This window comes from Carassius gibelio, chromosome B13 (assembly GCF_023724105.1).
Source record: "Carassius gibelio isolate Cgi1373 ecotype wild population from Czech Republic chromosome B13, carGib1.2-hapl.c, whole genome shotgun sequence".
NCBI lineage: Eukaryota > Metazoa > Chordata > Actinopteri > Cypriniformes > Cyprinidae > Carassius > Carassius gibelio.
The window spans coordinates 11,504,502-11,519,745 of NC_068408.1; the positions used below are offsets into that span (position 1 = coordinate 11,504,502).

A 15,244-nucleotide genomic window follows, 5' to 3' on the forward strand; every position below is an offset into this window, starting at 1 on the left:
GCTGCGAGGAATTATGGGGCAAAGTTATTAAACATACAGCCTGTAAACACTGATGAGCAATTTTGCTGATGTAGGCATGCAATTTAGAAAGCAATAATAACCAAATCCAATTTGGTACACATTGGTTACAGCACAGCGTCAGCGCGTGTAAGTATCAACACGTTTAAATTAAATTGGGGGAACTCGTTGTAACAGTGAAGGCTTTATATTAGATGTATTTCTCTCAATTTAGCAACGTGCTGACCATAAATAATCTCTGTCTCATATCTCACTCTTGCTTTTGCTTTTCTTAGACAGCAGCTCATGGAAGTGGGAAAGACACCTGGTGCTCTGTCGAGAGTTAAACCGCAATCAGACCGACTCTCGTCGACACTGCAAAAACAACCCTGCGATTACGGCTCTTGGCATATCAAGGTATTGAAGAAAGCGTGGTCTGAAAGCTGGTTTCAAATGGATCCTCTAATGTTTTAAATGATTCAGTACATGATTAAAGGGTAGTTCACCTGAATTGTAAAATTAAGTCATCATTTACTCATTGTTTGTTCTAATGTACACTCTTCATTTTTGGTTGACAAAAGGAGATAAAAAAAAAATTTCATGCTCACGTTTGTCTATATAATTGCAGTGATCAGCATCAAACTTGAAAATTAAAAAACAATGTATACATTCCAAATGTTCTGGATGTATTCTATACAATAAATTGAAATTTAATTTATTATTTCATGAAAATTAATGACCTTTGCTGTTGGTCTTCTGTACATGACTGCATTCATGAGACTCTATTAGCATCGCAGTTCATTCCAACAAAAAGCATGCCTTTATTTTTTTATTACTAATTTATTTATAAAATTTTAAAAAAGAAGAAAAAGGGCCTACGGCTTAAGAAAAACAACATGGTGAATATTCATTTTTGGTGAACTTTCTCTTAAAGCTTCAAATGATTACCAGTGTCTTTTATTTATTTTTTTATTTTAATTTGTGATTTCAGAACACATGGCACACTGCTGGTCGGTGATGCCTGGGGCAGGGTGTACAGCTGGACCTGAGAGAGCTAGGATCAATCAATCATCCGTCAGTCTGTGTTAAAGTCGGCAGTAACTGCAGCTGAATGCAGCCACATGCCAGTGGAGAGTCCAGCTTAAGTGCTGCCTACGTATGAACTTTGCTCTCACCACTTCCAGCAGGACTGCTGACTTCAGGAGACCCACTCTGGGTCTGGTGAATTACAGGGATGACGCATTCTTTCTTGGACTGGGTGAGGCTTGCTGGCCAGGGCCGGAAACACAACACTGCTTATTTAAGAAATTAAAGATGATGCCATTTAAAAAAAAACAAAGTAGGCCCATTTGGTGGATCAGTTTTATTGTATAGTAGCTCTCTTTCTCTCACTGGACTCTCAGAAATCCAAAGTAATGTTTATTTTATAAACACCGGTATGCTGGAGTTTCAAAGCCATTCGCTTGTGTGCCATTTCATAGTTTTGTTTTTAAACTACACCAGTGGACATACTGAATGGTGTATTTTATAAAGCAGCAGGGTTCTGCTTACTAGTTGTTTTTTATGCAGGAAGATTTTTTTATACAGTTTATACTGTATATCAAGATTTTATTACTTAACTTTAACCAGCTGTAATTAAATCAAAGTAAAATTGCTTACTCGTTGTGCAGTCCTGCTATCATTGTGTGGAACATCAGGGAAAATGCTACTGTTAAAGGGCTGAATCAACCTCCTCAGCCAATTAGAGTCAGAGTTTCCATTGGCAATGTGCCCCAGATTCCCATCTTAGAGGGTGTGGATCTGTAAAACTGCATTTACACGCATTCCATGATCTGAAGTATTCTGAAATAAATGGCACTAAATTATGGCACACATGAAACAACAGTGATGTGCTGTTTTGACTGTGTAATTAATTATTATTGCTAACACTCAGATTTACCTATACATTTGCGGTTTTCAATATTTTAAATGTATGTGAAAGAAGTGTCTTTTGCTCATGCTAAACTATAATAAGTGTTTTCTGTTTTAATGTGTTTTAGGATGATTTGGTTCTCAAATCAATGTTGATATATTAATATTTTTTTCAAGATTCTTTGATTAATAGAAATTTTAAAAGAACAGAATTTATTTCACGAATTTTTGTAACAACGTAAAAGTCTTTACTGTCACGTTTGATCAAATTAATTCCTTTCTGAACAGTATTAAACTATTGATTTCTTGGTCTATGAACTTACATCAAAAAAATTAGTACAATGTACTATTGTGTTCATATTGTATTGCAAAACACTTTTGCTGCTATTGAGGTGGGATACGGCTAGGAACAGGTTTAAGGGTGGGTTAAGGTGATGGGTCAACAGTGTTACAGTTATAGATGTAATTACAAAAATTAATTACAGATGTAATCGCATGCAGGAATTTTTACAAATATAAGTACAATGTGAAACACTTGTACATTAAGGTTTGAAAACCCCTTTATTTTGGTCTGAATGTCAAATCTGAGCGGCTTTATTATATACAATTTGAATGTGGATCATTTTGTCTTTGCAGTGTGGTAAAGGACTGGAAAGAGCAGTTCTTTGTTGCTTGGTTGAGAAAACGTGTTTATACTGTGCATCCAGTTTTTTCTCCCTCAAATCACAGGCTTCAATCCACATCATACCAAACCTCATTCCAACATTAGCAAACTATGCTTTGTTGTGGCAAATGCAACTATTGTTCATTTTATAATCAGCTTCACAATGCAGAATGTATCTGTTTAGCACACCAATGCATATTTAATCTGATTAATTTCACAGACGTTGTAAACACATAAAGTTTAAATGTGTAACATAATCTGCAAGGAATGCTAATCATTCTTATGATATGAATAGCATCATTTAGTCATGACCTTGAATGATGCTTCTGTTTGCATGGAGCCAGATTAATAGCCAGTATTTTCTGTTACCCTTAATGAATCGTGTGTTTATTCTACAGAAATACTAGCAAATATAAGCTTTCTTTGAAATGTCCAATTGTACATGTGTTCCCCTGGCAGCATCCAGCAGTTGATGTAATGTTTTTGGTAGTTGTCAGGGCTACTGCGGTAGTTAAATCCATAGAACCAACACAGATGTCCATTAGGTTTAAGAATGTAGTTCACTTCATGCAGAGCAACCCATGCATCTGCAACAGAATTGCAATTTGTACCCTGAACCTTTTTAAACAATTTTATGCTACTTAAATATGTATCGTTGTCAAATTTGTTTTAGATTTGTTTTGTTTTTTTCATGTACAGTGTTGTATTAAATTTCTTAAACGCTTGGCTACATATTCAGGCTTCCTGGATTTACTTGTTGAACAGTCTCACCAGCAAAACAAACTTCTGGTCCTTCTCTGTTCATCTGCCCAGATGTGTTGTATAACTTTGCTGTGTATTAAGGGGCTATTTGGCACATGGGTGGGACTGAGTCTGGTTCTCTCAAGCAGGCAGACAGCAGGGAAAGAGATGTGATTACTGGGAGCTCCCACCAGGCCACGCTCCACTTGCCTCTCTAGGGAAGAGGGCTAATTGTTGCTCCCCTCCAACCTTTGGAGACTGTCTTCTCCTAATAGCCGTCATTAAGCAGCATGAATAATCCAGCAATGGGGGTCGGGCCATAAAGAAAACGGGGATGGGAATCTGAGATCAGCCGTTCCATAACATTATATCTCCGTTGTGTTTTGGGAGAGCAGTGTTTGTTCTCAAAATGTGGAAAATAAAGATTTATTAAAGGGGTCATATGATGTGATTTCAATTTTTCCTTTCTCTTTGGAGTGTTACAAGCTCTTGGTGCATAAAGAAGATCTGTAAAGTTGCATAGAGTAAAGTCTCAAATCAAAAGAGATATTCTTTATCAAAGTTAAGACTGCCACGCTCCACATGGCTCATTCAAACACGCCCCACATGTCTACGTCACTATGTGAAAATATTTGCGTAATGCTGCCCAAATGTTCAAGCAAAGTGAAACCGCATAGTGTTGAAGCCATAATTTCAGGGAGATGCTGTGTGTGTATATTGGCGAAAGCAAAAGCACTTTATTTGGCCTTCTGAAAGTACATGCATTTAGGTTACTTACAACAGAACAGCAACACATTTTATGGACGACCGTTTCATGAACTTAGGAGAGGAGGTCATTCTGCCTTTGCTATGATATGGTGCTTCTGAATCAGCTACTGTAATTAAGTTTTGTTATTAGTTTAAGTATTTGCTATTGAATATTCAAATGCAGAGTTGTGTGTGTGTGTGTGTGTGTGTGTGTGTGTGTGTGAATGAGTGAGAGAGGGTCACACAGCTGTCTTGATCTCTGACGCTTGAGTTTCATCACTGTGTCTGTCACATGACTCTTTTACCCTTTTGAGCTTGAACTGATTGTAAAACTAAGGACATTATTAACTGTTTTTAAATTTATTTTGAAAGATGAAGCTCGCAATTATGGAAAGACAATTCCGATGAGTGCTTGTGATGATCGGTCAATCACAATGCATTGGGTCAGTTGGCCAATCGGAGCAGATTGCGATTGTCGGAAGGAGGGACTTTGTAGAAAATGACACGGGGCAAAGAGGACCTACAATAATGCACAGTATTTGAAAATACTGAATACTGTTTTTTGAACATTAAAGCATGTCAACATATAATTTACACCTAATACACAAAATAATGATCTTTAAAAAAAGCATCATATGACCCCTTTAAAAGTCCACTGTATTCAATCACTGCAGTAAGAATTTATGTAATGGAATTGTTCGTTAAAATAGTAATAATAATAATAATAATAATAATAAATAACTGTTTGTTCCATGCATAAATTTGTTCAAAATGTAGGCTATTGCCATGTAGTGGTTTATTTTATATGGTGACTTTAAATATGAGAGTTTGAATTTAATTTCGTAACTTTATTATAATTATTTTTAATAAAATGTATCTAGGAAAAATAGTTAATGTTTACTGCAATCGGTTACTGAATCGCAAGATGAGTCCGCACTCCGCACGCAGTGTGCCAGGCGACAGAGAGAGACAGACGTTATTTATTTATTTTTAAGAAAAAAAATATAGGCCTACAACATTATAAAAATGTGAAGTCTACACAAAAATAAGAGACATGAAAATAGCGCCAGGTTTTAATAAAGCTTTGCCACGTCCAACACCGCTGGAAGGCGCGAATCGGGTATCGACGTCACTAAGAACTTAATGGAGGAAAAGAGTGGTTAAACAAACAAACAAACAAACAAACAATCAAGCAGTTCTTCATCTTTGGAGTTTAAAATAAAAGCACAAGGAACGGCATGAGCGTGAGTAAACAACCATATACATATTTGCTTAGCCGTTTCTTTTAAAGTTGCAAGCTCAGCGCATAAAACGGCTGTCGTGTAAAAATAATATCTCCCTTAGGTCGCTATAAACTGCGAAGAAAGGAGCGGTGTAAAAATTCTTAAGATTTTCTCATTTTGGAGTTTCTCTTCGAAAATAACTGCAAGTTTGGAACAGCATGAGCGTGAGTAAATAATCACAGACATGTTCCCCCTTTTTTTGTGTGCTGAAGCCTCTTTATATTTGGACAAGGGTGTTGTTCAAAACAACAAAATTGAGACCAGAATGTGCTCTGCGTTAATATACGAATCTCTGTGTAGTTTGTGGATTTCTGTCCCCTGAGTACAGCTGCCTTTCTCGCTTTGTTCTGGGTTTTTGTGGTTGCAATATCTGCATATACTGTAGCTCCATACAAAAGAGCACAGAGGCCTCTCTGAGAAAATCCGGGGCAGAAAGGCGCTCCACTGCTGCAGCATACAGTATATAAACACTCCTGCAGAACAAAAACAAAGCGGGACAGCAGAAGGTCATGGTAAGTTTAGACGAGACGAGATGAGACAGGCAGGCTTTGATGAAGAGTATAGCTGTGTTTATGCTCGACGCTAATGTTTCAGAGTGATCCAGGGCTGAGGACGCAGGAGAAACTGTATCCTTCTCTCTCTCTCTCTCCCTCTGAGCTCCTTCCTGGGCCCCTCTGCCATCCTCACGCTGCATCTGCTCATTAATATGCGCTGTGACCACATTGAAGGGGAGAGTCGCTCTCTTTAACCTTTGTGCATGCGGCTAATTGTGCTAAGTAGAGGCGCTTAATAGACTGGAAAATAATCACCATATATCTCACGAAGAGAAGCAAATGACCTTCTCAAAAGACAATAGCCATCTCAATTTTAATACATCGGTGGTTTTATGACATTAAATGTCAAACCATTTGGTCTCCTCTGAATAATTAAATCAAATAAATTATAGCACCTAGGCAGAACCATCTTGTAGCCTAACCCAATTATAATGCACTGTAAAGCTAATTATTAAGCATGATTACAATTAGTATGATTTTAATAAATGTAACCATTAAAGGGTTCATCACAGTCACTGTGTGTGGGAGAAATGGAGAGAGAGAGAGAGAAAGGGAGATTAAACTCAAGAACGGACGATAAGAGAGGACAAGACGAACTGAGATGTCATAATGTGTGCATTGTATCAATGGTGTTATGCTTATAATAGCTGTGCTCTTGTACTCATCTTGTCTAAACCTAATTGTGTAGATAACAGGTTTTAGCTGTTCAAGATATTATATGTTCAATTATATTTGCCTATTTGTAGCTAACCAATAGCATGTTTAAAATGTTTAATCATCTTATGAATTAGAAAATATTACAGATTTTATTGTTGTACTGTATTATAGTGTTTGAAGAAACAGACTATGCAATAATGCTTTATCTCTTAATCATAATATAAATGTTCATGTTTCTAATATTTACTTTAAATAAATTAAATTATTATAAACTGTTCCAAGATACATCATAGTACACAAACTGCATTATATGCATAAATATAAGTGTATTATGTATTTTGCTTAAAAATAACATACCCCATATACAGGTACCTAACATAACACACTGTAGCTAATATGTGTATTTTCAGTTTAGTAAAGTAAACTACAGCAACCAAGTTAACTGATCTTAGGTCTTATTCTAGTAATATCATCAGAGGGTTAAAAGTTCTTTAATATGCTTAAATAAACAACACAATGACGACCTGTTTAAACAGACATAAATGAGACAAGAAATCAGTGGGCTTTTTGCTCATACTGTGTCATCCTCTGCTTTTAGAGGATTAATCTTTATTTTATACAACATAGCAAAAACATACAATTGTTACATACTTTACAAAATTGCATAATAAAATTATGCATGTTTGGAGTTAAATTCATAATGCAATCCTTACTTTTTGAAAGAAAATGCTGTTGTTGTATGACAGATTTTATACTAATACTAGTACACATGAAATAACAACATCAGGGTGTAGGTAAAAATATTTTAATCTCATAAATAATTTTGGTATGAAACTCTATACTGTACATATTTACACTTGCTTCTCGACAAAGAGTATTTGGGCGTATACAGTCCCCGTGCATTGTGTTGTAGGCTCAATTTGTGCACATCCAGTCAAGTCTGTTTTCAGCTCAGGCTTCGGTTTCACCAGCTCCAGCTCTGCGTATGTCAGACTGTCCTCTACAACCCTTGGCTTGAGGATGAGAAGAGAACAGGGCGTTTCAGATATATGAAGACTACAGTATGTGGTCAGAGGAGTTTCTCTGGGGAATGTGGGGTCAGAACAACATGAAATTATAGGTATAATTTTAGGATTGTTCATAGACGGTTCTAACTAGGAGTCTCAAGTATGTTGGAACAACCACTTCATCTGATAAACATATATTTCAGATGGTCAAAGGAAGTACTAAAATGGAATGCAAACAAAGCAAATGGACAGAGCAGTAGGATAGACGTATAAATGTTCTCCGATCCCATGCTAATCACACTTATGTAAAGAAGTCTGTGTTTTGCTAATAAAGAATATATCAAGCTTATCGTTGACCAACCAGATTATAACCGGATTTCACAATACAATGCTGGACCGTAAAACATTTTCTGTTTTTTTTTTTTTTTTTGCTACTTTTCTGCATTTCAGTGATGATTTCCCTGGAAACTAATCTAATATGAATCAAGCATGTTAAATAAATAATCACGCTTTGGAAAGCAATAATAGTAAATAAAATTATAACACCCATAAATGGAAGTTGGTATAGCAATAACTGTGGCGAACATAAAGCTCAATGAGAAAGCCACATTATTTCCCTCTTGCATGTTTCTAGTCTTTGAAAATTCAATTGTGAGTCTAAAGAAAGTGTGTCATTAGATGCAAATATTATCAAATTGTGAATAAAAAGATTACACATACAAAACAGATTACTGTATAAGACAAGTAATTTATCAAGATATATATTTAGGACAATTATGATACCCTATTAGCATCACTTAATTTTTTTAAAATGCTTTATTATGAAAGAAAATAATGCTATTATGTAAAATGAGTTCAATAAGTGTTAACCTTCCTACCATTTTTGTAGGTTGTGCCCTTAAAAGTTTGGTCCTACGTGGCTTTCTTGGTACAGGTGCTAGAAAAAAATATCACAAAATGTGTAATACTTTTAAGAGTTCAACATTTGGTAACATCAAATAATTTAAAGCATTTATTAACTTTGGTTAATGATAATTTTTACATGTACTAATTTCACTGTAAATAACAATTAATTCATGTATTTTAAATGAACAAGAATTAATAATGAACAATAGTACATTAATAAATTAACATTAACCTATATAATGAAATGCAATAAATTCTCTTTCATGTTTCAAAATACCTATTTTTTTAACTAACTTAACTGAATTGCACCTTCTTATACAGTGTTACCTAATATTTTGACCAGTCATTTTTTATTTATTGTTATGTAAGGCTTTCAGTCTGTTACGTACCTTTAGCTGGGATCTGTGGTGGTGGTAGCTGTTCAGTGATGTTTCTGAGCTGCGGTTTGTGTCGTCTCTCTTTTCTGTGCATTGCAGGAGAGGAGCTGGACACACTGGTAACTGTCTCTCCTGAACTGGATATATAAAACAGAACAAAGTTATTCTTCGAATCAATCTAAGAATCAATCATTCAGTCAATCACTTAAAACAGTAAAGCAGTGGTAAATCATGTTGCATAGCTTTACCTGTTTTCAGGACACTTCACAAGATAATAACTGGCTAGATAGAGATAGAATTGAACAGGCATAAGAACATAAATAAATAATGTGTGTCATAATAAGAAAATCATACAATAAGAATAAAATAATTTTTGATGTATTTTGAAGTGCATTTTGCTCTGATGACAGTATTTTTAAAAGTATCATGTAAATGACATGACTTTAAGTTAAAAAGCTCATCACCTCGTAGTCTTCGTTTGTGCTGCAGGTGCTGACATGTGATAGTCATGGCAAAGACAAGCATACAGACCAGACCGATAGAGCAGATGAGCACAGCACACAGATACAAATCTGAGAAAGATCACAGCATAGCAATGTGGTGTAAATATAAATTCAAAGCCCTGACCTTGCAAGCAAACAATGATGCATTACTTTCATTTACACACAATAATGTATATTTTTTATTTTGTATATAAAATGTAGTAGACTTTTTAATAATGTAGTGGAAATTGGAGTTGGAGTGGAGTTATAAAGTTTCATAAACCAAAGAAGGATCCTTATTCCAATATAAGCTTGGTCAGAGCTGACCACAAAAATAAACCAAACACTGCAAGCACACTTGGTTTACACTTGGTTGAATTTGGTTTGGTCTTTCTCCACCAGTAGGGGGGAGATGTAACACACTAGCCAAAGCTGTGATCCTATCCACTTTATCAGTGATAGAGACCAAACTCCAGACTGCAATAAACAACATGCTCTTATTTTATTAAAAATAATGAGATAACAGCATACCTTTAAACATGCGCCATATGACATCAGCCTTTCCTGTGCTCGGTATATGATGTACTGAAAACATTAAGAAAGACAAGTGAAGCGTGTAAAGTAAAAATAGTTAAAAGTAAAAAGTAATAATTTTATTAAAAAAAGAAACGAACATTTTATGAGAACTTAAATCAGACTGTGCTTTTATTAACCAATGGGATTAGGTGCTTTTTTTTTTTCTTCTTTTCTTTTCTTCTTTTTTTTTTTTTTTTTACCAAACTGGTTTTCAGTTGTGGATTTTGTTGTGCTTCACATTTGTATTGTAATTTAACAATCTAAGTTTAGGGGAAAACACAATAATGAAATGTATTAACATTGTTGCATATTTGGCTCAAGGCTCAGCCCAGTCATTCTCCCCAACATCTTGTTTTCCTTGCAGATTTTTTTTCAGGGTTGTGCTTTATTAGCTTCAGTATAACCAGGCAAGGACATTTAGTTTAAAAGGAATTTGTTTTAGAGTCCTCTAAAAAATATTTTACCTTTGACCCTGAGAAATGTGGCTTTAAAACTTAAACAGCTATTCACAATCACAAAATCACATAAAGCTTATAAACAGCTATTAATACATACAGCATCCATTACATCAATGTTTAAAAAACTTAGTCTACTGTTAATTACTGTTAATACTTGTTTACCTAGGAAACAAAACTCTGATTTCTGAGAATATATGGAAAATCATATTTTCTCTCATTCTTTATTTAATTGTTTTTCTTTAAATTTTTACTGCATAGCATTTTTTTTAAACATGTCAGGTCAGAGAAAATAGCTTACAGATGTTGAGGGCACTGCTGGACAGAATTACTTTCAAAGCTAATTGTAGGATATTTAGGTAAAATGTCAAATTAGCTGAATAAAATTTACATCCTTGTATGATGAAACACAATAAAGGTTCTCACTCCCTTAAAACTTTAATTTGTGTGCCACTAGCATTACAAATATATATATATATTTAATGAAGTTTCCGGAACACTCCCTTCATTGGCTATAGCCAAACAAAAACATAGTTACATATTCAGTTATGAGAAAGTATTTTAATGTAATTTCACATTGTTAATTACTAGAGCAGTGAAAAGCACAAGGCATGAGCTTTAAACAAACCCTTCAAAAAAACCTACAGAAGCCCTGATCATCAGCATATTAAAATACTTTTTAGCACCATTCTCTATGTGTTCTGGGCCCTAACAGATCCTGTTGTGCGTCTCCGCTCACATGAACTACATTAGCACCGACTCTGCTTGAAATGAAGACCAGAACAGCTGTGACTCCATCCGTAGCAGCTATACAGTTACACATCTGATCTGCATTTTCTTTCAAGTCAAAGCCATTCTATTAAACCCCTGCTAAGCTGAAGGGTTCAGCACATTTTCAGATCTGCAGACACATTGTGCAGTTTGTGCAATAACACTCGAGAATAATGTGCACAGATTCAAAGTCAAAAGGGTGGGGAAGAGCGTACAGTATGTTTAAGTGCCGCTTTTGTTTTGGGAAAGCATTAAGTCATTTTCTGGCCGACCCTGTGGCTGTAAGTGGTTAACCTAACTCTGTGGTCCTGCTTTGGTCTATTTTATTCATGGTATTTCAGCTGGTTGACATTGTTTTGTTGTATCTTTCACAAGACAAATTCCCCGGTTTAAGTCAACCTACGACCTTCATTTCCTTTCTTATTGCCTCTTGTTTGTTTACTCTCTCACTTGGTTTTATCTTTTATTTTTGTGTCTCCGATTTGGTTAAGTGTGGTATCAGTGGTTGTCTAACCCCTGCAAAAATATCCTGTTGCTTTTATTCAAAAACACAACTTTATATATGTGAAATATAGGTTGATGTTTTTTCTTCAAGTAAATAATCAGCTACATATGCACTTTATGGAAGTTTTTTTTTATTGCATTTATTTCTCTAAACAAAATCTGCTTGAATATATTCATATTTATATATAATATATATAATATATATTTTTTTAGCTTCTAAAATGTCAGTTTAACAAAACAAAAACAAAAAAGATGCAATGGTTTGTCATGGCCAGTGATGTAGCATAACTATATATAAATTCATTTTTTGAACTTTATAAATTATAAAGAGTTACTTTAAAGAAATAGCTCATCCAGAAATGAAAATTGGGTCATCATCCACTCACCACCATGTTGTTCCAAACCCATATGAGTGTCTTTCTTCAGTGGAACATAAAAGAAGAAATATGACTTGTGCACTGTATTCCAAGCCTTCTGAAGCCTGTAATAGCTTTGTGTGAAGAACAGATTGAAATGTAATTTATTATTCACTGAAAATCTTTACATCTGCCCTAGTTCTCATTGGCATGTTTTTGAGAGAACAAAACCATTTCACAAAATTTGACTTATTCATGGACTTATTCAGTTCTCAAGTTCAACTCTCGAAGGTAAAGATTTTTCAATGAATAACTAACATTTTAGTCTATTAATCACACAAAGTGATTTTTAAATGATTGAAAGCTTAAGTATATTCTTCAGAATATCCTTTGAATTCTACAGAAGCTAGAAAGTATTTAATTGCAGAAATTAAGTAAATGATGACAAAATCTTTATTTTTGAGTGAACTGTCACTGCAAGTGCATGCAACAAACACTTATTTGTTCTCTTTATTGTTGCTAGCATCAAGCAAATGCCATTTATCACGGAAATGATTAATCCAATGGACACTGAGGCTTTGGGGACCTCTTGGTGTCCGAACACCATAGGAAAACTCATAATGCAGCCAGAGTAAATGTTTTCAATTGCATTTTTGCCAAGTCTCCTCTCTCATTCCCCACAGCATGTCCAGTTTGCTCTCGTTAACAGCCTCATGGTCTGTTTGTGTTGGCCCAGAACACATTTATAGTGGAAATGATGTATATACGTGGAAGGTGGAACGCTGAGACTTACAAACACACTGAAGCTAGCATGTAAGACAAGGCTACAACTTGAGAAATGGGAACATATACGCCTCATTTTCACGTTGATTATTTGAAATTTTATGGACCATTCGAAAACTATTTAGATTTGGGCTTTGAACTGTTGACATAATGTCACTATGTGAACCTGATAGTCGTTCTTTTGTGATGTTCTGAAAAAGCAGACCATCCCATCTGTAAAAGAAGTTTACAAATAGCTAACAAAGACCTTTGTCACCAATTGTGGAATTGGAATTGACCCTCTGTTGGGTGAACTAAAGGATTAGTGAACTGGAGGAAACAGCTGTTGTGTGGTTAGCCCTGACCGTGGCAAGACATCACTCTTTCACTACATCCAACCCAACCACAGTGTCCGTTGGCGCTAGTGATTAGTTCCTGAATTGAACATTTGTTTTGAACTCCAGATTGGTAACTTGCTTTAAAAGCTTTCACATTGTGAATTTGGTCATTTGCGTTTTGCATATTTCTGCAGTATTCTTTGCCATTTTGTAGTACAAGTAGTGCAAGTATTACTTGCACCTGTGCTTCATTTCAGACTATAGTATCCTTAAGAAGTCATACACTGTACAGTGTATTGTACATCATTCAAGACACTGCTTTAAAAATCCTCAAGTTACCTCGTAATTCCATGCTCCCTGTTCCATTCGACGAGGCCTTCCACTTTTTTCTGTGCTTCCGTATTTCCTGCACTTTACAGGTATAGTTGCCCCTGTCCTCCAGGGACACATTCAGGATCAGCAAACGGTAGATCTGACCATCCATTTCTTCCCACAAGTGGAACTTGCTCTGGGGAAAGTGTTTGCTGTAGTTGCCATAATATTTGCTCTTCTTCATGCCCATCCTGACCACGAGGTGTTCGTCTTCAGGGGTGGGGAAGTAGAGCCAGCGTAGCACCAGGACATGGCTGCTTATCTTTCTCTGAGACACTAAGCAGGACAAAGTGATGTTGTCTCCCTCCATACACATGCTGATTGGCCCAGGTTTGACGGTCACATTTAGAGCGTCACTCAGCTCTGGAAAATACATGGAGTTAAAAGAATAAAAGCATGTTTACACTTTCTCTGTATTATTGCTACTGATGTAATAACTGTCGTATTACATTAAAACAGTATATCTGATTTTGTGGTATGGACTTCGAAAAAGTCCATTGCTTATCTAAAAAGGTTATTACTTGTCATGATTTAAATATGTTGGCAAAAGATAAATAAAATAGATTTAAATCATAAAAAGAAAACAAAAGAAACTAAGAAATTGCAAATGTATTTTTCCAAAATATATATATAAATAATATTAAATATATATAATTATATACCAAGTTATATTATTTATTCCTGGAGCTTTCCTATTTATTTATTTATTTATTTTTCCCCCTATTTATTTAATTTCGGTCTTCACAGACAATCAATCATACAAAAATAAATAAAGTTGTACATAATAACCGAAAAGGTGTAGGCTGGAGCCTCTGCTTATTAAGCCTACCCTTTGTACATAATTATCAATCAAATGCTTGATGAGTGATTTCTCCTCAAATCCATGACCCCTAAAGGGTATAAAATATCTGAATGCATCTGGGCTTAATATGCCGTGCCAAACAGAAACTACAGGTGGAAAATATTTGTCTGCCTTCTTGAACTAGAGGATAGAGCAGGGAACATGACAGCAAGATTGTATCCAGCTGTTTAAAGCCTTTGTCGTGTTTATGTTGTGTCCCAATTATTCGAGTCCCTCAGGGGTCAACCGGTGCTCTGTTTTCAATGCAAAAACCACATCACAAGAAATATTTGGACATAAACAAAAAGTCTTAATGCTGATTAAAAGCCTGACCTAAAAATGTCTAGTTGCTGAGACTGCTCAGATTAATGCAACATTTTGCAATACGTTTTTGCACTGAAGAAAACTACATCTATTTAATGTAAAATGAGGTCAGTGAACAAAAACAGAAGAGCTTTGTTTACTAAGTAAAAAAAAAAATAAGCATGCAAAATTGTTTTATGCAGATGAACGATGCAGTTACATACAGTTACGAATGTGAAGCGGTTGTCTGAAAAATCTCACTGATCATGTACCCCCTGAAAGCTATTTTGCAAGTTGTTTCGTCATTGCATATTAAAAGGCCAACATAAACAGACAGTCTTACCTCCAATAAAAGCTCTAGTCAGGAGAACTATCGCAACAGCAGAGAGCTTCATTTTGCAGACCCGTAGGCTCCATAAACCCAACTAAACGTCAAGAAAAGAAAGGAGTCCCTGGGATTTTCTCTCCTTTTCTTTCTGTTTCTCCCTCTCAGTGTGTGTGTGTAATCTGAAACAGTGCGTGCTCTGTTCCCAGTTAGAAACACCCCTCTTTCCCAGTCTTTCTTTTTTTCACCCACTCTCCTTTTCTTTTTCTCTTTCTCTATCCTGTAATCACTCTCCACTGCCAGTTAAAAGTACAT

The 15,244-nt window shown here is 35.4% G+C and overlaps 3 protein-coding genes across 6 annotated transcripts in view; 1 reads left to right on the top strand and 2 right to left on the bottom strand.

Moving 5' to 3' along the window:
* The window catches only part of wdfy4 (WDFY family member 4), a 44,674-nt gene extending 41,368 nt beyond the window's left edge, over positions 1 to 3,306 (top strand). For all 4 annotated transcript variants that reach the window (XM_052573082.1, XM_052573083.1, XM_052573084.1 and 1 more), the window contains 2 exons: positions 294 to 414; positions 989 to 3,306. In XM_052573082.1, the coding sequence (XP_052429042.1) occupies positions 294 to 414; positions 989 to 1,046 (179 nt within the window). In that variant the 3' untranslated portion in view covers positions 1,047 to 3,306. The remainder of the gene's footprint in view (positions 1 to 293; positions 415 to 988) is intronic.
* Positions 1 to 15,244, bottom strand: part of LOC127970497 (stromal cell-derived factor 1) — a 100,176-nt gene that overhangs the window by 593 nt on the left and 84,339 nt on the right. The gene's annotated exons all lie outside the window — the stretch shown is intronic.
* vstm4a (V-set and transmembrane domain containing 4a) lies at positions 7,130 to 15,163 on the bottom strand. Its single transcript, XM_052573088.1, has 8 exons — positions 14,948 to 15,163; positions 13,428 to 13,823; positions 9,858 to 9,911; positions 9,309 to 9,416; positions 9,093 to 9,126; positions 8,857 to 8,981; positions 8,440 to 8,498; positions 7,130 to 7,567 (listed from the first exon to the last, which is right to left on the bottom strand). Exons 1-8 carry the CDS (start codon positions 14,997 to 14,999, stop codon positions 7,406 to 7,408), a joined length of 990 nt encoding a protein of 329 aa, XP_052429048.1. The 5' UTR covers positions 15,000 to 15,163; the 3' UTR covers positions 7,130 to 7,405.